Source organism: Centruroides sculpturatus, unplaced genomic scaffold (genome assembly GCF_000671375.1).
Source record: "Centruroides sculpturatus isolate CEXI.00-Female unplaced genomic scaffold, Cexi_2.0 scaffold560, whole genome shotgun sequence".
NCBI classification, from domain to species: Eukaryota; Metazoa; Arthropoda; class Arachnida; order Scorpiones; family Buthidae; genus Centruroides; species Centruroides sculpturatus.
The window spans coordinates 385,165-409,860 of NW_019384914.1; the positions used below are offsets into that span (position 1 = coordinate 385,165).

General features: G+C 31.8%; 1 protein-coding gene and 1 pseudogene across 1 annotated transcript in view; both read left to right on the forward strand.

The window, feature by feature from the left end:
• The window catches only part of LOC111631709, a 334,641-nt gene that overhangs the window by 270,066 nt on the left and 39,879 nt on the right, over positions 1-24,696 (forward strand). The window contains exons 23-24 of the mRNA XM_023376015.1: positions 15,770-15,833; positions 21,145-21,242. Coding sequence (XP_023231783.1) covers positions 15,770-15,833; positions 21,145-21,242 — 162 coding nt within the window. The remainder of the gene's footprint in view (positions 1-15,769; positions 15,834-21,144; positions 21,243-24,696) is intronic.
• On the forward strand, positions 5,570-7,074 carry LOC111631715 (annotated as a pseudogene).

Sequence of the window (24,696 nt, forward strand, 5' to 3'; positions counted from 1 at the left end):
ACATCGGTGAAACAAAAAGAAAATTAGAAACAAGACTAAAAGAACACATCGCAGACCTGAAGTATAACAGAATCAACTCAGTTTTTTACGAACACTGCACGACCCACAACTGCAAAATAGATAAAAAGGATGCAACAATAGTACACAAAGAAAAAAATTGGTACAAAAGAAAATTCAAAGAAAGCTACGAAATTACTATAGACAAAAATAATATTAACAAGAACCTTAGCATCGACATCCATAAAAACTGGCTTCAATTATTAAAATAAAATAGAATGTTTATACAGTCGCAGGCGAGGCTGTGTGCAACACTCGGAGAAGGGTAATGTTACAAATTACGAGGCATGCGGGGGAGTCCGTCAAGTCGGGAAAAGAGGGGAGGGGAAAGGAGCGGGAAGTACGGACACTCAAGTCACAACTATCGACGTAACAGACTGAAGAGGGGCGAAAGCCTGAAATGTGTTTCTGTAAGAAGTAAATGTAGGTGATGGAATTATTTGCCAAGTGTCTATAAATGCACCAAGTCGTGACATAGAATCAGAAGAAACAATATAAAAGTTTTTTTTAAAATAAAAACTCATAAATTCTGGGAAAATTATATTAACTTGTTGCTGGATTTTTTTTGTATTTAAAATATTGAATGCTAACCTCTCAAAAAATTGCATGTTTTTAATTTTTAAAAATACATTTTTTTATAAGTATATGCTTACAAACTTATTAAAGTAATTTTAAATACAGTAATACCCCGACTTACGCAAACCCGGAGTTACGCGATTTTCAAATCGCGTCGATTTGACTTTTGTTTAAACGCCACACAACTCTCGATTACTCACTCCCCCACACTATTGTTCGGCTTACATGTTCGGACGTGTTATGCAGAATCAACACATAGCTACAATTTATTTTGTGTTATTTATTTCTGTGTTTGTTATATCTACGGAGACTTGAGAGACTCTATGTGGTGATTTCTTGTAACTGCGAACAAATCAAAAGACAAGATAAGATTAACGAGAACATTTATTAGCTTACATACATCTGACTTGGATTTTACACAAATTGCGAAATTATACCCCGACTTACGCGAATTCGAGTTATGCGGTTATTGCTCGGTCCCACCTATCGCGTAAGTTCAGGGTATTACTGTATAGTAGAGTGTCAATTATCCAAAAATGAATTATCTGAAAAACCAGTTAACCAAAATCAAATTCAGAGAGTACTTATTAGAGAAATTATGAAGTTTTATGTAATAACGATTGTCTAGGACAGTGGTTCCCAACCTTTTTTTCATTAGTGTACCCTGTAACATGTCATTTCTCTAGAATCAATGATTTCCAACCTGGGGTATGTGTACCCCTGGGTACACTAACCACGCGTAATGGTATCACCACTATCATTGACCGATTGCGCAACATTTATTGATCTGTTTCATTGTACAATCAGAAGCATAAGTTTTTATTTTTATTTTTGCATTTTGAACTGTATAATAAAGTTTGTGATTGTTGCAAGGAACATTTTTTAACTAATAATTTTTTAATACATAATATATTATTTTTTCTGCCATAATAACTAACTTTTTTCTGTACCCCTAACAAACCTATCGTATACCCCTGGGTTGGGTTGGGAATCACTAGTCTACGATTTTCTATAGTTACAATATGAAGTCAGCTCATTACTTTTACTATTATGTATTTTTTATTTTGAATTGAAAGTTTTATCAGTACATTGTAGATTGCGATGTGAGATTAGTGCTGTTTTTAATAAATGAAACAAATTTTTTCAGTTATTTCTTATCAAATTTATGCATTATTCTTCTTTATACTATTGTACTAGAATTAAAATTAACATTTTTATGAAATATAGGAATTGAATAANATTAAAATTAACATTTTTATGAAAAAAAACACAAATATACATATATAAATTAACAAATTTCTTAATATGATTAAATTTCTTGATGATTATCATGAGTAAATGATGAAAATGTTTGTATCATTAAATAATTTTACTGGTTTTAGGTATGTTTGTTTTTTTCATTACATAAAACCAGTTTTTGAAGTGAAAGTTTTAACATTTTTACTTTATTTAAGATATTTACCTTTATATTTTTCCTTTTCAAGTCTGATTGATAATTTAAAAAAATTGTTATCTGAAAGTGCCCTGTCTCAATTATTTATTTATTTATCTATCTTACTCAGACTTTTCCAATTGTAATTAAGACAAAATATTTTAACCCCCCCATATAACAATAAAATTTTGTGACAATAAAATAAACAACAAATAGAAAAAAAAGCTAAAAATACATTATAACACATTAAAAAAGCATGAAAAGTAACAAGAAAAAAATTTAAAAGTTATAAAGAATTTTTTTGCACATACAGTGGTCCCTCAGTATACGTCTGCTTTAGAGTACGTCCGATTCGGAATATGTCTTGTTTGGACGAAACAAATTTTGCTCGGTATACGACTTTTGTTCAGTATACGACTTAATTCGATTATATGCGCCATCCATGAACAAGTAGCATTATCGGTGTACTAGACCAGACTAGATGTTCGTGGTGCCACGGTTTATAACTTTTTAAATTTCTTTTGATTTTAAATTTTAAGTAAAATTTTATTATTTTTATTAATCATGAATTGCAAAAAGGCAAATGAAAAGCAACAGAAAACTAAAAAAAATGACTAGAATCACAATGGAACTGAAAAAAGAGATTGTTGAGAAATATAAAGGTGGCACGCGTGTTCAAGATTTTAACTGTTGCATACAGTATTTCGAGAACGATGATATCAACAATCGTGAAAAGTAAAGACATTATTAAATCTGCTAACGTTGTGAAAGAGGTTAAATCAATTTCTAAACAGAGATCGAAGACATTAGATCATGTCGAGAAATTGCTTTTGCTTTGGATAACTGAAAAACAGTGTGCTGGAGACAGCATATCAGAAGCAATTATTTGCGAGAAAGCTAAAAAGACACATGCTGATCTCATGAAAAATCAAGCAGGAACTAGTCAGGAAAGTGAGGTGTTTCAAGCCGGCCATTATTTTACATCAGAATGGATTAATCATTTTTACATTACTTCTTATGGAAAAGGTTTGTTTGGTATACGTCCTATTTGGTATAAGTCCAAACATCAGGAATGGATTAAGGTCGTATACCGAGGTTCCACTGTATTTTTAAAATAAGTAAAATTTTCATAAAGTATATGTTTGAGGGTTGTCATATTTTCAGAAATGAGATTAAAAAATTATTTTTGAGTAATAGACAATCTAAAAGAAAGAAGTAAAAATGCATGAAGGGTTACGAAGATTATATTGAGGAGTTTTCAGACAAAGCAAATCAGACAGTATTAAACCATTGAAATATTTAAAATATAAAAACTGATTGAAATACAGTAATACCCCGAACTTATGCAATAGGTGGGACTGAGTGATAACCGCATAAGTCAAATTCGTGTAAGTCGGGGTATAATTTCGCAATTTGTGTAAAATCCAAGTTGGATGTATGTAAGCTAATAAATGTTCTCGTTAATCTTATCTCGTCTTTTGATTCGTTTGCGGTTACAAGAAATCACCACATAGAGTCTCTCAAGTCTCCAGAAATAAATAACAAACACAGAAATAAATAACACAAAATAAATTGTAGCTATGTGTCGATTCCGCACAACACGTCCGAACATATAAGCCAAACAATAGTTTGGGGAATGCCACTGAATTGAGCAAATTTAGAAAGTAATTTTGATAAAATAACTGCTGCTACAGGTTATAAAGTTTTGTAAAAGATAGCAGGGATAAGATCTGGGCTGAAATTTGACATTCTCAATGAGTCAGTTGCTTCGGAAACTTTGGAAAAAGTGGACAAATGATGATAAACATGTGTGAAAGGAAAGCAATTTAAATTCAGCAGTGGGTGGTATGTAATAATAATTTTAAAAATAGGTATTCTATACTTTTTATGTTTGGTGATCCTGAACTACGTATGATTTATTAGGAGTCTCTGAAAAATTTCAGGATGAAACTCTAGAATGTTCATGGGTCTATAGCAAAAGAGGAAACAATTTTATGGAAGTGGTTTTGAAAACTAATGCTGCATTCTGAATAATAATGTTTTTGTATGGTGTGGTGCATATAGAGATTGTGAGGATTGCCAATTTTTTGCCATTTATTCCATTGTTTTCTGAGGAGATTTCTAAGCTTTTTTAGCTGGTGAGAAAATGATTTCAGATTTGTGGGTTTGTAAAAATTTATTGATAATAGAATTAAGGATTTTGTAAGTTAAATCTGTAATTTCATTTAAGGGCAAATAAGAGGATTCTAAAAATGACCAATCTATTGAACAAATATATTTTGTAGCTTCTTTCTGGTTAAATTGCAACCATTGTGGTGAACTATTTTAGATTGGGTATTTTTATGCAGTTGGAAACTTCCAAGCAAATTGCTGTATGGTTTGATGAGAATTCATTAATTTAATAGATATTCAAGAGGCAATTGTAACTGAAAGTCAGGACAAGAAAGGAGCTATCCCTGATAGAAAAATAAATCTTTTGAGAAAAATTACAATAATAATATATTTCATTGATAAAATAAGCTTCATCACAATCAATACAACAATATGAAGGGCCAGAAGGGGACCAAGATATCTTGGAGAGGTTAAATCTCCACACATGATTATTTTGAAATTTTAGAGGGAGTTTAGCGATGATAAAAAACCAATTAATAATTTAAAAAACATTAGCTTTTTTTGGGTGAGGCATGTAAAGATCAATAATAATTAGTTTAATAGCTGAAATTTTCACTATGAGGATGGAATCAAGATATTCATAAAACTACAACTGCCATATAACATTGAGCTATATATTGGCTATAATAATTATAAATTACAGTGGGTGATCAGTTCAACAAATCAGATAATGAACACTTTCATGAAAGATTTTTATGATCGGACAATGAACACTTCACTGAACAAACATAAAAAGAAGCGACAGAAAATAACAAATATCGATTGATTTTTTTTGTCCTCAGGTAACAATTCAAAATTTTTTGGAGCGCAGGAGACGTCAACATCGACGCTTAACCCGATACCGATCGGATAGTGTTTTCCTGCTCAAACTTTGAAACTCTCCATTGTAATTCCAGATTTTTATTTGCTTTTCTGGCAATTAATTTTTTTATAGTCTTTGCGAGACTGTCGGGTACTCCATAAGTTTTGCGTCGGTTTTTATTTTATAAAGATTAGATTTTAACTATCCTATTGAGTATTCATTAACGTTTTAACACCAAAATTCAAATTACATTCGGTCCTCACATTTACATAATTCTTTCATGTACTAGTTGATTTCTGTTCTCTGAATTTTTGTGAGTGCTTTTCTGAACTTTTTATTTCAAACAGAAACTGATAATATTATCAAGCCTATAAAGCATGGAGTTTCAAGAACCATGCTCACCATAGAAACCAAGCAAGAGATAATAGCCAAAGTAGAGAGTGGGCAGATGTCTGATGTTACTAGGCAGTATAGCTTGAACAGGTCTACAGTAGGCACAATCTTAGCTAAGAAAGATATAATCAAGAAGACTCAGAGCTAAAGTAGTAACAAAAATCACATCTGAGAAACAAAGATGTTCCATCCATGAAAAAATAGAGAGATTGCTTTTAATTTGGATTAAAAAAAGGAAAATGAAAAAAGATGTAATTAGTATGACTATCATTCAAGAGAAATTTTTGAAGAATTGAAGGAAAAAACTCCACATTTGTCAGATGAGGAGATAGAATTCAAAGCTACTACTGGATGATTTTTAAAGTTTAGAAGAACTGGCATTAAACATGTGGTCATTCACAGTAAGTCTGCTAGTGCAGATAAAGAAGAAGCTGAGAAGTTCTGTCTCAAATTTGAAGAATTCATTAAAAAAGATGGATATTGTCTACAACAAATTTTCAATTCTGATAAAACTGATTTATTTTGGAAGTGTATGCCAAACCGTACCTACATTACAAAAGAAGAGAAAAATATTCCTGGGCATAAACCCATGAAAGACCGACTGACGTTACTTTTGGGAGCTAATGCTAGCAGTGATATGAAGCTTATCCCACTTTTTATCTCTCACTCTGAGAATCCTAGAGCATTAAAAAAATTCCATAATTAAATAAAAATTGCCAGTGATGTGGAGATTGAATAAAAGGGCATGGGTCACACAGACTTTTTTTAAAAAATGGCTGTTTGAAGTTTGTGGTTCAAGCATCAAAGATTACCTTCAGACCAATAATTGCCATTGAAACAATTGGACAATGCACCAGGACACCCAAAAAGACCTTGAAGATAATTTGCTGGAAGACTTTTCCTGGCTGACAGTTCAGTTTCTATCTCTGAATACCACTTTGTTGATTCAACCAATGGATCAAGAGGTTATTGCAGGTTTCAAGAAATTGTACATTCAAGCACTTTCATAGTGTTTTGAAACATGCCAGTTCTCCTCAACGATGACATTAAAAACGTTTTGGAAAGAAAAATTTGGTATTCTTGAAGCAATACAGCTCATTCAAAAGGCATGGTCAGAAGTCACTCAACAACAGTTGAATTTTGCTTGGTGCTGAAGGACACAGCGTCCTTCCTGCATTCAGGGAGAGAGAGAGATGATGTCTCTGAAATTATGGATGAAATTGTTACAACTGCTAGAGATCTGGAATTGGAAGTGAATAAAGATGACATAGAAGAGCTCATAATGGAATCTGAAACTGATCTGATGATAGAAGAACTCCAAGAATGCATAAATGAAGAACACCAAGAAACTCAGCGAGATGTGTTTTCTTCTAGAAAAGAGGAAGATGAAAAAGGATCAATGCCAACATTTGCTATTAAAGATGTTTTGAAGAAGTGGGAGGATGTCAGAACAACAGTCTTAGAATGGCATCCAAATCAAGTTGAGGTTAATAGACTTGGAGATCTCTATGACGACAATGCTATTAATTATTTTCAAAAAATCCTGAAGAAGAGAGAAAAGCAATCGACATTGGACATATTATTTAACCCCTACAAATGGAAAACACATGACTAATAAAAATGCAAGACTGTGCATATATGTGTTTTTATTATTACATACAAATAAACGTAGTAAGAAAGTATATATTTTTTTATTTTTGGAATCTCCAGAAGGAATTAATCAAATTTCCATAAAAACCTATGGTAAATCAATTAATCAGTTAACAAAAAATTTGGATAACGAACAAAATCTTTGAACAGATTATGTTTGTTAACCGATCACCCACTGTACTGATAAATTTGTTTTTAGAGTGAGGTGTTAGGCAGCATATTGTATTAAATTTAATAATTATAATTTACTGTTTTGAATACAATAAAGTGCTATAAATTAAAACACTTTGCAGTTTTCTCATCTTTTATTTAGTTGAATCAACTAAATAAAAGATGAGCACTTTATTGTGCCCGAAGCAACAACAAAGTTTAAAGCACAATTTCAGATTACTAAAAAAATTAAAATTTAATTAAATAATTTTAGATTAAACTGGAAGAAAAAAAATAGCCTGGAGCAGGACTTGAACCTGCAGCTTCACATGAGCTTACTGGTCCCTTCCAGTACAAAATGTGATCCCTTCCAGTACAAAATGGCGGCTTTCAGGGCATTGGTCAAACGAGCTTACACACACTCTTTTACACAAAAAGCACTAACGGAGGAGTTAAAATACTTAGAAAGTATCGCCAGATCACACGGGTACTGAAATATTATACAAACGATCGCAGAGCGTCACAAACAAACACAGGCTTCTTCCAACATTGTAATCAACACACAAAACACAAGCAATAATACAGAAAATATGAGGATACCCATTAAGTTCAATCCTCTATTGAAGTCCCTGTACAACACCATTGCTAAACAACGAAACGTTAACATAGCATACAGAAGATGCAGCACCTTGTTTGACATCCTACATAATGAAAAAGATGGATCCAGGATGGAGAGGCTATCAGGCGTATATAAAATTCCTATAATGGAAATGTCGTAATGGAAATTCCCGTACAGCGCCATACGACCGTCGGTAGACGTAAACAATGTAGTTTTACTCAAGGTTAAATTTTCCTGGCGTCGTACGACGTTTTCTGCATGCTTAGTGCTGGCCTCTCGTGGACATCTATTCAGTTAGCTTCGAATGCTGGCGGTCGTATGGCAAACCGATTCTAGCTACGACTGCCGGCGTGTCGTGTAGCGTTGTGACGCGATACAAGGTCGGCGGTCGTAGTTTTTTTTTAAAATAAAACTCTATTTTATATCTGATAGTGGTTTATTTTAATAGTAAATAATTTAAAATATCGAAAATTAGTTTAATTATCCTCTTTTATCGCATATAAAGTAAATAATATTATTTAAAAAAATTTAAAGTATATAAGTGCGTTTTAATATATATTTACAGAAAAAAAACATCATTTGCAGTCGAAACAAAGTGTGAAATACTTTAACACACAGATGTAAATACTTTTAAGTAGGGAAGGACGTCTAATTACAGTGGGGTTGTAAAATTTATTGCCTGGGAGAAAGCAGTGTCAGGTTCAAGGTCATACGACTCCCCGGTTTTTGTTTATATATACTTTTCTTATCGTCGCTCTCCTGACTGTTGTATATCGACCCTTTTATTTACGTTATAATCAATTATTAGATATCAAATTTTCATTTTTTGGCCCCCCTGACGGAAAGTATCATATTACAACAAGCAGTTAACGTGTTAAAAAAGCATATTTCGGATATACATCACAACAGGCACACAACCTCACTCTCCACATATGCCACTGATCCCGAAATAGTGGCGGACTTCAATGCAGCACAGATAATTGCCTCCACACCACATATTCACCAACTAAAATGGCTAGAAGAGATGGAAATTTTTAGGGCGTATGACAAATCTGAGTGTATTAATTCAAGAGAAGAGATCAGCCTTTCCATGGCGTGGCAAAACCTACTCCATAAAGAGTGATAACGAAATTATATTAAGCCTTAAAAATAAATGATATTAGGGAACACGAGAATATTAAATGATCTTTGTATCTCAATAACATGTTTTGGATCGTTCTCTTAAATTTGAACATCGACCGTCGAAATAGAACAATTTCAATCATATCTCGTGACTGATTAAGCGAATGGAACGATTCAAGTTCGGATTCATTCAAACTTCTTGAAATCGCTATTCGATCCAGCTGTTATCCTGATGAAGAACCCAGAAGGGGTTATGAAAATGTTTGATTGTTGAAAGAAAAAGTGATATGCATCGGTTACAGGTTCCGTAAGTCAGATTTATTGTATCGTATACAACCCGATGTGCAGTGATATTATATAGTTACAATAGAGTTTTCCAAGTTACAATAGAGTTGTGTGTGAAATGTTCTACCATTATCTTTTTTATGATCCATTCTAGTTTTTTTTTCATGCATATGGTGTAATCTTCAGCATACTTATTCTTTGAGTTTGACATCTTCAGCATACTTTTGAACCCTGGTATTTATCTCTGCTAGTCATATGGGGGTTCTCAGCATGTACAGTACCCGGTACTTTATTTTCCAGTTCAATTGACATTTGATGTCAATATTGACTATATATTGACATTTGATGTCAATATATAGGATAACTGGTGTACCAGTTATCCTATATATTGACATCAAATGTATTTTAGCTCTAGTGAGGATTGTAACCACAGAAGTGGAATTAAGTAATTATAATGGATCAGAAATTGAAATAGTGGGGAAAAATAAAATTGTATGTGGAGAGGTAATTCTAAAAATCTAATTTTTCATAATGAATGTATACTGTGAACAGAATGCATCAGCAGTCATTGTTTTAGAGGCAATACAGATGCTGAATCTTGCTAAAAGAATTGACACAATCAAAGCCCAAGAATATGCATTAATAAAGGAAAATAAAAATCTTTTTGAAGGGCTAGGTGAGATTAAAGGTTTTGTTTATGATATGAAATTAAAGGACAATGTCAAACAAATAATTGAACCCCTACAGAAAGTTTCAATTCCTTCACAATATACTTTCAAAACTGAACTCCAAAGGATGATTTTGCTAGGTGTTATTAAAGAAATAACAGAACCCACATGTGCCATTGCCAGTTTTTAATGTTAATTTGCATTCAGGATGATGATAAGAATGAGAAATCATATGTGGGTGCAGTTGATACACTGAAACATATTCACAATTAAATCCATTTGTTGACATATTCACAATTAAATCCATTTGTTGACATATTCACAATTAAATCCATTTGTTGACATATTCACAATTAAATCCATTTGTTGACGGACTGACCATTGGTTTACTGAATACAAGACTCCTTTTCTCAGTCCATTGGAGAGAGTGGAAGTCTGTCCAATTTTTTTCATTGTATCGGTAGGTCAGATCAACAGGCAACAAATTGACAGCCCTTGTTTTTTACTCTTCGTCGTCTCCAAACAAATGGAGCAGAAGTGAATGGGAAATCAGCCAGAAATTGGTGGTTTGTCAGTTGATCTTGAGAGAGAAAGAAATGGTGAAGTCAAAGTTTTGTCGGTGATTAGTCACCACAACACTATCACTAGGCGGCAATGATTTTATTGCACAGGAATAAATATCCAGCAGGAACATGACAAAAGGGATGAGGTAAGATAGCAGATTAAATGGGATTTTGGCAAAAGAATGCACAAAAGGAAGCTTGGAGAAAGAACCTTATGGATGGTATTCCATCATGTTTTTTGGAAGATGAAGAACTTAGTGTTTTGAAGACAAAGCTTTTATTAATGTGGCCCTTTCAATTGATCATTCTGATTGGTTTCAGACTCTGTCTTTGCTCAAAGTGGTCATTTACCATTGGTAGTGTAATGTAATCTCCACTCAAGTCATGGAAGATGTTGTCAAAGATGATTAATTCAATCCCAATCAATGATGACTGATCTTAGGACTTATATTCCTACATTGTTTATATGTTTGTGTCATGTCTTTTCATACAGATGTGATAATTTTGCAAAATACACATTGACTGACAAAAGAGAACATACCAAATAAATACTGTGCATAGTATATAGTTAAACCAAGTATTTTATTTTATTGAATATGTGTAGATTTTTTTGTATTCCAACTCAATGGTAAACAATTACAACACAGTGGTAACAAAAACAATGGCAGATAATAACATAAATTCGCACCAGTTGCAACATATACTAAATATGGTACTAGGAAAGACTATAACTAGTACTTACAAACTAACTTAAATTAAGGGAAGATAACAGGGAATGTGATAAATAATGGAATAGATTATAGAAAAGAATGAAATACCTGGGATGTACAGAACTTTGCACAATTTTGTTGGGAGGCCACATGGAACTTGGTAAGACTGATGGCTTGTCATCATCATCCTTTGATTATCATTTATACCTAGTTGATACTTCTTTTATTGTGACTCTGATAAAATTCAAGTTCTTATCAGGCTAGCACTGTTCCTCCAGTCTAGCTACTCTTGACAACAAGGAACACCATCTTCCACATTCGTCCACTATGAGGTCCAGTCAAAAGAATGTCCCACTCCCTGTCACTCATGCCCTCAAGTTCTCTTTATCTTTTTATTTTCTGTAGTTTCACAAATTACTCCTCACCACCCAAGGGAAAAGAGTTAGAAAAGAAAGTTCTAGAAGCGAGAAGAAACAAAGAACAAAGGGAAATATTCTAAAAACTATGATTAAATTGATATATATAATAGCATACTGCCACACAGAAAATATTTCTACCTTTTTTTTTCATTCTAAAATATTTTAATGCATATTTTATTGAGGGTGTTGGAATCAATGATTGAAGTTATTGTTAAATGCTATATGACATCATTACGTACAACGCATTGTGTCTCAGTGATGTTTTGTAAACATTTTTCCGGTTACAAAATAAAAGGTTGGTGGCGCTGTTGACCCCTCGGGGAACCGTCAGAGATGGTGACCTCATTTCACTCTCCCCTTTTTCAGCGCGGACCTTCTGTGAGTCAAGACAGTGTAATCTTTGTGTATTCTTTGTTTCTTTGTTACATAACCAGTTACATAACCAGTTACACGAGTCCAATCAGTTTTTACTAATCTTCAAAAAGCAACATCAAGTCTAACAGAGGGGTCAGAATTTCATGCACAGAATGGGTGAATTTCATTGTGTTAGTGAGGAAAAGCAATGGGTAAATTATAATCTGTTTGGATCCATGCAATCTAAATAGGAATTTGGTAAGAGAACATTTCTACATAACAAGAACTTATACTGGAATGAATAATTTAAAATAAAAATAAACCTTTAAATATCCAGCAATAAAAATGTTTAATAAAAACGTTTTCAACCGTTTTAAATGGCCATCTTCAGTTGAAAAAGAACACTAAAAAACAAAGTTAAAACAAAGAATCAAGGAACATAAATACTCTGTGAGTAAAAACATAGATGCCACAGTCCTCACAGCATTTGGCAAACAGCAAGAGGTCGAGGTATATTGGGATCAAGCCTCGATCATTAGAGCTGCGAATTCCAGACAGGCAGTGAAACACCTTGAGAAGATAGAGATACACAAGGCTCACATAAATAAGGGATGCATTAATCATAGGGATGCAGAAGGGTTATCCTATGCCTGGAAATCCTTTTACAATAATGCAGATTAACATCTTGTAGTCAACTTATATTCCTACCTCCCTTCTTTTCTGGCGGCTTTATTATTTTTATGTTATTTATTTGCAAGTTATTTATAGACTTTCAGATGACGCAAGTCCGATAAATTGCGCATGCGCACTTCGGTTTCTATTTAATTCGTATTTCATGCGTTCGTTTTTAGTGTTCTTTTTCAACTGAAGATGGCCGTTTAAAACGGTTGAAAACGTTTTTATTAAACATTTTTATTGCTGGATATTTAAAGGTTTATTTTTATTTTTGAACATTTCTACTTTTGATGAAACGACATCAAGAATGGCAGGAGCAAAAATTTTTAACATTGTAGATGCTAATCAGGCATTCTGGAAAATTCACCTAATTAATTAAAGATAGTGCTAAATTCACCACATTTAACATACCATATGGAAGCTACTGTTTTCTCAGAATGCCTTATGGGATCAGCTATGCTCCTGGAACTTTTATAGATGTTTCTCTCAAATATTTAGTAACATTAAATGTGTTGTAACTTTTCTAGATGAACTTTTAATCTTTGCAAGGAAGGTACAGAAACATGCCAGAGTACATTTTTGCTTTACCTAAAATATAAGAAAATACTAATATTCATACATTTTTCTCTACTAAATTTAATGAAATAAACATTTTCTACTTCAGGTTTTAACAGGCCTGAAATCAAACATCTAAATAGAATGCAAATATTGTGGAATGTGTGACTTATTATTTTTATACATTTAAAAATATTCACAATAATCTGGATGTGTTTCACAGTTCACTAAATAACTAAAAAATCCAGCACAACTAAAAATTTAATCTAAAATTGAAATTCTAAAATTTAATCTAAAATTGAAATCTAAGTTTTCAATTGCTTTCAGTGATTATCTTCAGGTTTACAGTAAGTTAATGATATAGAACAATGTATAAAATAACTTTACAAATTAAAATTTTATGGAACATTGATCCACTTAGTTAACTGCCTATTCACAGTAATAAAAATACAGGTATCCCTCTGCCAACAAGGCATTCCTACAACACTACTTTGCTCTATCACAGTTTAAGAATTGGGGAAATCCTTTGTACAATGCAGTTTGAGAATTGGAGACCTCCTCATACAAAAAAGCACAATTTTTAAGTGCAAACACCAACAATTTGACAATTTTTTATTTAAGTAAGCATGCGTATTGTCTCATATTTGTCCATGGATTTTAGAATATTTAAACTTTTAATGTTGTTTCATGCCTTTTCCTGATTTTCTTTAATGAAAACTAACTCTACAATTTTTATTCTTCCTTGTTTTTACTTCCTATTCTAACGTTCCTATAAACCATGTGTCACTGTCATTGGTGACTGTTTTAAATGAATCTGAAAAACTGTCACTGTGTGTTGATTTTATAGATTAAGTTAAAAGTTACTATATAAAAAGATTAAATTTTTAAAGATCTCATAAACAAACACAAGAAAATGAAAAATCAGAGAATAATCAAGATGTTCCTGACACTCCAGATTAAGGTCAGCAGGAAAGCTCAAATGGCAATGATATTTTGCCAAAAAGAAAAATTCCTTATTTAACGGCATTTAGCACTAAAGAAAAATTAATAGTAGTGTGCAATAATTTTGATTATGATTGGTAGTTAATTATTGACTACTTTAATAAACTTTAATACTTTAATTATGAAAAAGAATAGTACACTTTTACTAACTTTTGGAACCTAGTTCTTTGCATAGCACAAATTTGCATAATATAACACTTTTTTGGAACCTAACTATCATGTTATATGGGGTATATATGTATATAACTCATCATTAAAACCAGACGAATTGCCAAGTTACTGGGCTATAATATGGGTAAGTTTATAGTTAGAGATGAAATAATTTGTCTAGAGGTAGGCAGTTAGGCAGCCATTTTCTGATAATTTTAATAATGATGATAAATTAATCTTTAATTCAGAATTCCTGAAAGGAAAGGAGATTCTGAAAGCAAAAAGTGGATGGCAGTCTGGGTAGCATAATTGACAATGTTTCTGCACAGTTTGCAGGAGTTATGGGTCCAAGTCTCACTCTGCACCGATTTTTTTTTCCTTCCAGAAATTCTAAATGGAAAATTTAATTTATTATAATTATTGAAATTATCATGAGATGGGACCTAACTGTCTGCCTCTAGACAAATTATTTCATATTTAATTAACTTATCCATATTATAGTTCTATAATTAAACAGTTCATCTGGTTTTAATTAAGTAGTCAGGTTAGTGGATGTGTTTATATTTATATATAATTCATATATATTCTAACGGGCTGTTCATAAATGGCATCCATGATGGGAGGGAGGAGGTTAAAACAAGTAGGACAAGGGAGAGGGGTTGAACTTCAATGAATGTCTGTTTTATTTTATTAAATTTTATATAGTTTATGCATTTTATTATACAGTAGAGCATCGATCAACCGTCACATCGGTTAACCGACTGCGTTCTAGTTGGCAAATTCAAATGTCTGCTGGTGATGCGGCGCTATAATATTTGGCTATGTCTTGGCTACTTTAATATTATTTTCGTTAAATTTTTGGTGTTATAGCTGGCAATGCCGGCTCGACCATGAAAGGGATATTTAAACGAGGCTTAATTTTCTAATTATGAGTGGTTGTTTGTTTTGTAAGCAATAAAATAATTTAAAAATAATTTTTAACGACACAATAGTGACTATTATTATTTTTAAAAATTTTTGTTAGGCTTAACATCGATGAAAATTCAACGCGAAGTAGGTTAATAGCGATATACTAAATATACTAATTACATGAGATATAATAATATACTATACTAATAATGTATTTTTTCATACTTTTCGGTTATCCGACCAACCCCAGTCCCCAATTGAGTCGGATGATCGATGCTCTACTGTATTTATTTCAAAATTTAATGTGTTTCATTTCTACTTACGGTATCGATCATTCATAAAGTGATAAAGGTTTTAAGGCGTTGAGTTTTGTTGAACATCCAAAGAGAGGCTATGGAAACTGGAAAAGTAGGGGAAGTAAAAATTTCAAGAAAAATGTGAATGTAATTTATGGACAGCTCCAAATATATATTAAAAGTGTCTAATCTATTTTATATCTTTTCTAGTAATACATATATAAATGGAATATCTTCAAATCAGCAGCTACATATTCTACAAGACAGTTCACAAGTATGTTGTATTTTTTTATTTTATTTTATATGTTATAAATGTTTATTTATATTTTTAAATTTTAGTATATTTAGAATAGTTCATGTTTCAACGGTAGCATACATCAAGTCCTCACTTAATGTTGTCAATAGGTTCTTGGAAACTGCAATGTTAAGTGAAATGACGAATAACAACCAATTTTACCATAAGCTGAATAATGTAAACAAGATACAATTCAGTTGTTATTATTCTAATTGGTCATATTTCCAAGCAGCATTTATTTTCCACCTTGTAGAATCAATTCTGCTGTTTAAAAAGAAAATTTAACAACAATAATTGTAATAGCCCTGTAATCAAAAAGTATCAGAAATGGTTTAATGACTAAACACACTCAAGAAAACCTTTTAAATATGCAGCCGTATTTATTGCATTCTAACGTTTTCGGTCATATTTAATGACCTTAATCAAAAATAAACAGAAAAAAAGAAAAAAATCAAACTCCAAACTTTAAAATTTGAATTAACAATACAAGCATTTTGGAAAAACATTCCAAAACGCTTGTATCGTTAATTCAAATTTTAAAGTTTGGAGTTTGATTTTTTTCTTTTTTTCTGTTTATTTTTGATTAAGGTCATTAAATATGACCGAAAACGTTAGAATGCAATAAATACGGCTGCATATTTAAAAGGTTTTCTTTAGTGTGTTTAGTTAGTAAGAAATGCAGTCTACGATGAGTTTTAAATGGTTTAATGAAACACAAGATTTGATTTTATTCATCAAAATTTATTTCAGTCCTTTCCCATTGCAATGCACTTATGCCAACATTTTCTCCAATCCTCAAAATATTTTTTAAGTCATTTTTGTGAAACCCCTTTAGGACATTTTGAAAATTAAGAAAATTTTGTTTTATGACATCAACTGACTCAAAACTGACCACAAAGCAAAAACTTTAGTCAAAGAAACAGTAAAAAGTCACACATTGCTATATCAGGTGAACATGGAGCTCGCAGAACTGTATTTGTTGACTTTTTCACCAAAAATTCACAAGCAACAAAAGCATTATCTTGGTGCAAAACTCATAAATTTTCTTGCCACAATTCAGGTCATTTTCTATGAATTGCTTTACACAAACAATACAAAATGCTCAAATAACATTCTTTGTTGACAGTTTGGCCAGTCAGAAGGAATTTGTGATGCACAACACCACAACATTCGAAGATAACAGTCAACATGACTTTGATTTTTGACTGACTTTGACTTGGTTTCTTCGTCTTGCTTCCCCTTTGAAGTGCCATTCACTTGATTGTTGAGCTGTTTTGATGTCAAAAGAGTAGATCCATATTTCATCACCTTTAATGATGTGTTTTAAGAACAATTTGCCTCAAGACAGCATTTCATTGGCCACTCAAATATGTTGCTGTTTTTGGGAAAAATTCAATTTTTCAGGACAACTTGAGAAACAATGTTCCACACCCAAATGATTTTTCAAAATTGTTTGACCAGATCCAAATGATACTGGAATGTGTTCAATAATGCATTTAATTGTTAAACAACAATCACTGAGCAGTAAATCTCTTACTTAATTGATGAAAGTCATAACAAATGAAAAAAATGAGGACAATGAACCATTTTTAATGAACCATTCTAAACACTTTTTTATCGCAATAGTATAATTAATATGGTTATGAATGTTCTTGTATCTTTCCTCGATGACAATATAATGAAATGATGTTAAGCAAAGACTTCTGTATTTTAATTTATTTTAGTCTTTTTGAACAAAATAATTTTGTATTAAAAACTTGAAAAATGTAGTTGATTTGCTGGAAATATTTAATCCATTAATTAAAATAAATCTTAAGATAATTTTATTTGAAATTTGCAGTTTCTGTACTTTCTTGTCTATAATTCTGGATTATGTGCTAAAAGTCCTTTTGACTTCAATTGTACAGATTATGGGTCACCAGTGCTGTGGGATTAGAGTCAACAAAGTCATTAAAATTCATCAGACTCCTACAACTCTGACGTTGAATTTTACTACAGTGGGTGATAGGTTAATGAACACAATCCGTTCCAAGACAGTGTTTGCTACCTGAATTGTTCATTAACTGATTATCAGTTTACCATAGATTTTTATGGGAATTTGATTAATTCATTCTGGAGACCCCAAAAAATAAAAAATTTACATACCTTCTTATGTTTATTTATATGTAATAATAAAAATACATATACTGTATACACAGTCTTGCATTTTTATCAGTCATGTTTTTTTCTCTGCAAACTGTTTTCTTTTTATACTTTTTTAATTTAAAAAATTTTTTAGTCATTATTGGTTTAATGCTTTGAGATTTGAAGTTATATAATATTCAAAAAGTCAGAAGAGAAAGAAAAATATATTTTTTCCTATATTTTACATTTATGTAAGAAGAAAAAGGGGGAAAAAATTCTGATTCCATCGGTTTTTATAATTATTTTGGAATGTTTTTTCTGTTTGTGGAGATTAAAGAATCTGTCCAATGTCAATTGCTTTTCTCTTTTCTTTAGGATTTTTTGTAAGTAATTAATAGCATTATCATTGTAGAGATCCCCAAGCCTATTAACCTTAGTCGGGTTTTGGATGCAATTTGGATGACCATTGTTCTGACATCCTCCCACTTCTTCAAAAGATCTTTATTAGCAGATTTCAGCATTGGTCCTATTTTTCAGAATAAAACACATCTCTGAGATTTTTGGAGATCTTCTGTCATCAGATCAGTTTCAGGTTCCATTATGAGCTCTCCAATGTTCTTTATTTCTCAGATGTGATTTCATTACCCCTTTAACTGCTTGAGTCTTCTTGATTATATCTTTCTTAGCTAAGATTGTGCCTACTGTAGACCTTTTCAAGCCATACTGCCTAGCAACATCAGACATCTGCCCACTCTCTACCTATTATGTCTTGCTAGGTTTCTGTGGTGAACACAGTTCTTGAAACTCCACTCTTTTTAGGTACCATAATACTATCAGTTTCTTTTTTAAATAAGAAGTTCAGAAAAGTGCTTACAAAATTCAGAGAACAGAAATTAACTAGTGCACAAAAAAGTTATGCAACTGTGAGGCCCAGATATATTCGAAATTTGATATTAAAACATTAACGAATATCCAATGGGACAGTTAAACTCTTACCTTTTGAAAATAAAAACTGACACAAAACTTAACAAGTGCACTTTTACTAACTACCTGAGAGTCTTGCAAACACTATAAAAAAATTCTTTGTCAGAAAAGTAAATAAAAGGCTGGAATTACAAAGAAGAGTTTCAAAATTCGGAGGAATACTATCTGATCGGTATCGGGTTGAGTGTCGATGTTGACGTATCCTGAGCTTTGAAATATTTTGAATAGTCACCTGGAGACAAGGAACCGGGACCACATCAATTGGTATTCACTATTTTATGTTGCTTCTTCTTGTTCTGTGTTTGTTATGTTGTTTGTTATCTGAACATGTGTTTGTTGTTCGAACATAAAAATCTTTCACGAAAGTGTTTGTTATCCTATTTGTTTGCAGTCTGAACTGTTCGTTAACCGATCACCCACTGTATTGGTAAAATGTGAAGTATGAAAAATACATTTTGTTCAATATGAAGAAATTTCTTAGAAAATGAACACTTTAATAAAGTTACATATCAAAAAGATATTACAGGTAACCCCCGTATAACATGGTACTGTTATAGCAAGGATTCACTCTGACACGGTTCGAGAATTGGGTAAAACCCTCGTATAACATGAAATGTAATAAATTTTTACATTCTTAAGTAATAATAGTTCACGAAAATAATAATTTTTGTGAACTATTAGTACTTGAGTATGTAAATTTTCTTTTCTCGCCTTCTGTCGATACATGTGGTTCTTCTCGAAACTTGTTTCAATTTTGCCAGATCTCGATGCTTCTGCTTCTGGTGTTGCCAGATGTTTTTCCCTTATTCCATACTTTCTTTATTTTTCATAAATGCTTAGCACCATATAAAAAATTTATAAAGATCTTTTAACTAGAAGCAAGCAATCTAAAATTACTTACTTTTTGCAAAAGGTTAAGCATGGATCTGAAGATAATGCAGAAAAATGCTTAGAGGATAAAGATAACTTGTCAAAAAGAAAATGCTCTCAGTTAATAGTGCTTTTAGTGATGACAAAGAATACATTGTTTAATTTATAGTAATATGTATCACTTAAGAAAATTTTAATAAAGATAATTATCTTAATTATGAAAATATAATAGCATGTTTTTTTTTAATTTTTGGAACCTAACCCTCCTTTTCGTACTAGTTCTTTGTTTCGTATAACACGGATTCGCATAACACGGCAATTTTTTGGAACGTAACTACCGTGTTATACAGGGGTTACCTGTACTCTATAAAGAGCATTTCACATCAAAATTTTGTGTCTGCGATAATGCATAAAATTTTGGTATTTGGCATAAAAGCTTTCCTGTTCCTGTAGTAACTGGAGCAGGAGTAACTATTTTACAGGCCAATTTATTATGTTATTCATCAAATCATTAGTTTTTGTGTTTTATTGTATTTAATCTTATTCTTTGAAATGATTAAATTTAAATCAACTTTTGATAATTAACAAATAAATATGGAATTCTTTTGGCTGAAAAAGATGTGGTATGTTTCTTTATGTACTCTAGTTTTCTCAAGGTAAATCATAATATCTTTTTTAATTTTCACCATAAATTTTAGTATAACCTTATGTAGAGAAATTCTAGATTTAAAATATTCAGATATCCAGTGGTATCTTTCTTATAAAAGAAACCATAGTATGAAATTTTAAAAAGGGGGAAGGTCAGAGTTGCACATTTCAAATTTGCTGGAGTCTGACTATTTATTTAACAATTCCATCACTCTGTGAATCACTGCGTATAAACTATAATGATTTATTACCATCAGATACATTTCACCTAGATTACTTAGTCTAGGTCTCTTCAGTGGTAGTACTGGATTGTGTAACAGGAAAACTAGGTATAATACAAAAACAATTATTTGATCACTTTCGTGGTCAAATAATTGTTTTTGTACACAACCCAAGGTCCTCGTTACCAGAGGAAAATGAGGACCTGGGACTTGTAATAATATGATCTTTGCAATGTTTTCATCTAATGATTTCTTCAGAAAGAAAGAAAAATTGTCATATTTAAAATTTGATGATAATGGATTTTGTTTCAAGTAAATAATTCATTTTGATATGGCAGTTTTATTAATTTAAGTGCATTTATATTATACAAAGAGAATTTTTGTAATTTAATTTAAATTGAATGTCATATAATATTATTATATATTTTTTTTTTCAAATAAAGGATGATATATCAAATGGCATTAATAAAATGCTTGACCAGGAAGAAAGACCACCATTGACACAGAGTCTGCACATCGATACTACAAATGAACCAATTCCGTAAGTTATCTGCTTAATTAAACAGAAATTATCTTTATTGTTGTACAAGGTGTAATCAAAAAGTTTTTGTATGATTCATTAAGGAGGGACTAAATGATAAAACTAAAACTTGAAAGTTAACTTGTCTGAAAGTAATGTCATATACTTCAGGCTGTTGAAAGCTTAAATGGGGGCCAGAAATAGAATGAATTCCTTTAGCTGCTTTTGTTTTTTTTTAACATATGAAATATTTAGAAGGTTTCTTTATTAATAAATAGCAAGTCTTAAAGATTTCACTTTTGTTAGTAAAAATAACATTAATAAATACACACTGTCTTTCAGCATTAGTGCGGTTGTGGCCGAAGTTTTCATCTCTAAAACATAAACGTCAAGTGCCGCTATCTTGTAAGCGATGTTCGACATTCACGTTTTACGGATGAAAACTTGGGCCGCAACCTCCCTATTAATTTAGTTTATCCAAATGTACACAAGTACTTTCAACATTTTATGAATGTTGTTTTAGGCAAAATAGAACATATTTAGAATAAAAACAAAATTGTAAGTGGATATACATTAAGAAATTTTAAATAGGCATTCTTAATTGAAATTCACAATTCCATGATGATTTTCAAACAAAATTTATAAAATTATTTTTCCAACACAAATGAAAGCAATGTGACATGAATAGGAAATGAAATATAAAATATTAAAATATAAGAAGGAAACACTAAAGGAATATTGTGGAAAATATCTATCTATTACTGAAGGTTTTTCCTTGTACAGCAACCTGTGCTCTGTCCATTGCAGTTTTTTTTTTAATTCATAATACAATAAGTTTGGAACCCCATAGAAGCATTGTTCTCTTCCAGACACTTTTTCCTTGGTCTTCCTTTTTTTCTTTCTTTCCAAGAATTTAGCCTTCAAGGATAGCTTTTAGGAAATTATTGTGCATAATAATATGATCTATTGTGGCAATATGTCATAGTTTGTATATATAGGTAACCCCCGTATAACATGAAAGTTACATTCCAAAAAATTGCCTTGTTATGCAAATCCATGTTATACAAAACAAAGAACTAGTGCAAAAAGGGGGATTAGGTTCCAAAAATTAAAAATCATGCTGTTAAATCCATATTTAAATCGGATTTATTATTCATTTTTTTCATAGGTAAAATACTTATTTATTATTTAAGTAAATATTTTACCAGAGGATTATTCATCCTATATGATGATCTCGGCATGAGCATCATCAACTGGTAACAGTTTTTGGGTGCGTTNAAATACTTATTTATTATTTAAGTAAATATTTTACCAGAGGATTATTCATCCTATATGATGATCTCGGCATGAGCATCATCAACTGGTAACAGTTTTTGGGTGCATTCGTTAATAGCGATTGCTCTGCAACGAGAGTGCGCTGCTGTTTATAGGCATTTAGGAACAACGGTGAAAGATGGCGGTGCCTGTACTATCGATAGTATTGTGATGGAGGAATCTATAATTCTAAAATGAGCTTTTAGATGCAAAAGAAGGGTTCCAATTGTAAAATTTAACCATTAAATGGATTATTGTTGAAAGAGCATTCAAAGTAGCGACGAAAACAATTAGAATGCTCACACGGAGTTACGCGGAAGTATAAAAGAATGCACCCTTTATTACATTTCATGTTGTACGAGGGTTTTACCCAATTCCCAGACCGTGTTAGCGTGAACCAGTGCTATAAAACCACCGTGTTATATGGGGGATGTTTCCAATTCTCGAACCGTGTTAGAGTGAATTTGTGCTATAGAAGTGCCGTGTTATACGGGGGTTACCTGTATTTTATTTTGTACATATATCATTTTTTTCTTTTTTCTCCTTGTTCATTTGTTTTCCATCTTTCTGGAATGTTCCTGCCCAACCCTTTTTCTTCAGGTGTGGTAACTCAACTAAGACAAAAGAAAGTAAAAAGCCCTGTGGGTTAAAGATTGTGAGGTGCAGACACTTTTTGGCTGGATGTTGGAGTAGAAGGACATGGACCGAGGGATCTCCAGGTCGTTAGTAGCATCGACTGGAGGAAAAGCTTTCCCGGTTAGAAATCTTAACCCAACAAGGAGAGAGACAATAAAACATAGGGAAATATCAAGAAGACGTTAGCAGAATAAGTACAATACAAGTCATTTCATTGTGATAAGGATGCTGGAATCAAATATTGTCACCATACCTAGAGTTACATTGAGAAATGGGTACCACCTTTCCTGTGAACTTCTATTCTATTCATCTCTAACTCTATCCTTATCATTCTTTTTAGTTTTAATTAGGTTAAGACGTTAGAAATAAGTAATTTTATTCATCATACAAGAAATATGGGCTTATAGTTGTTGTGATTGTATCTCTTTGTATTAATTATTTGAATTGTTTATCCAAGTTTCATCTTGTTAACAAAAACCTCTGTAAATATTCTCAAAAAACTGTGGACTTTATAAGATTTGGAATCTGAAAGAACAGTGCTCAATTGCAAAATAAAGATATTTTCTTTGTACATCATATCTTTGTGTTCCTGCATTTTGCTATGAACATCACACTATAAATTTAATTTTTCTTTTTCCCCATTTCCTGTATTAGCTTCCTTTGTTCTGCTACTTCTTTCATATTGTTTCATTCATTTTTTTGTTTAGTCCAGCTTATTTTGTTTAGTCTCTTCCATATCCACATTTTAGCTGTCTTAAGATAGGTCAACTCTTGTTCTCCTGGTGTCTAGCAATCACTTCCAAACAGCAAAATGTTCTAGAGAAATGTCTTAGTAAATGTTTTCTTTGCTTCCATACTTACGTGTTTCGACATTAGCAGATTTCTTTTGTGTTGGAAAGCTTCTTTCGTGAGTCCTATCCTCTTTTTTGATCTCCTTTAAACATTTATCTTCTTTGATTTTACTTTTTCACATGTAACATTTCCTACTTGTTCCACTCCCTTTCTATTTATCCTGATGTTAGCTTTTATTTTCTTAGTGTTCTTTTCTACTACCATTATCTTTGTTTTCTTAGTGTTTATGTTTAAGCTCCTTGATGTAAGTTTTCATGCAGTGTACTAAACATATGATTCATTTCTCTTTCTGAATTATTCATTATCACTATATCATCAGAAAATCTGACACAGTGTATCTGTTAAAACTGATTAGTACAAGATAGCACCCTGTAACCCCTCTATACTTAGTCCTTATTTTGTTAAATAAAACTGTCTTTTGCTGTTTGGATGCCATTGTGGGTGTTTATTGTTTCCTTTGTTTAATTAACCACACACTGCTAACACCTTCATCAGGTTATGGGCACCAGCGTAGAGACTTAAGATAATTGTTTATTCCTAAAATAATTTTACAAGAAGAAAAGTGTGTTAAGATATTGAAACTGACTTACTAAAATTTAAGTTCCACATTCACTGGAGAACTACTGAGTGCGAGACAAATAGATGACACAAAGGAATATGTAAATTGAGAAGC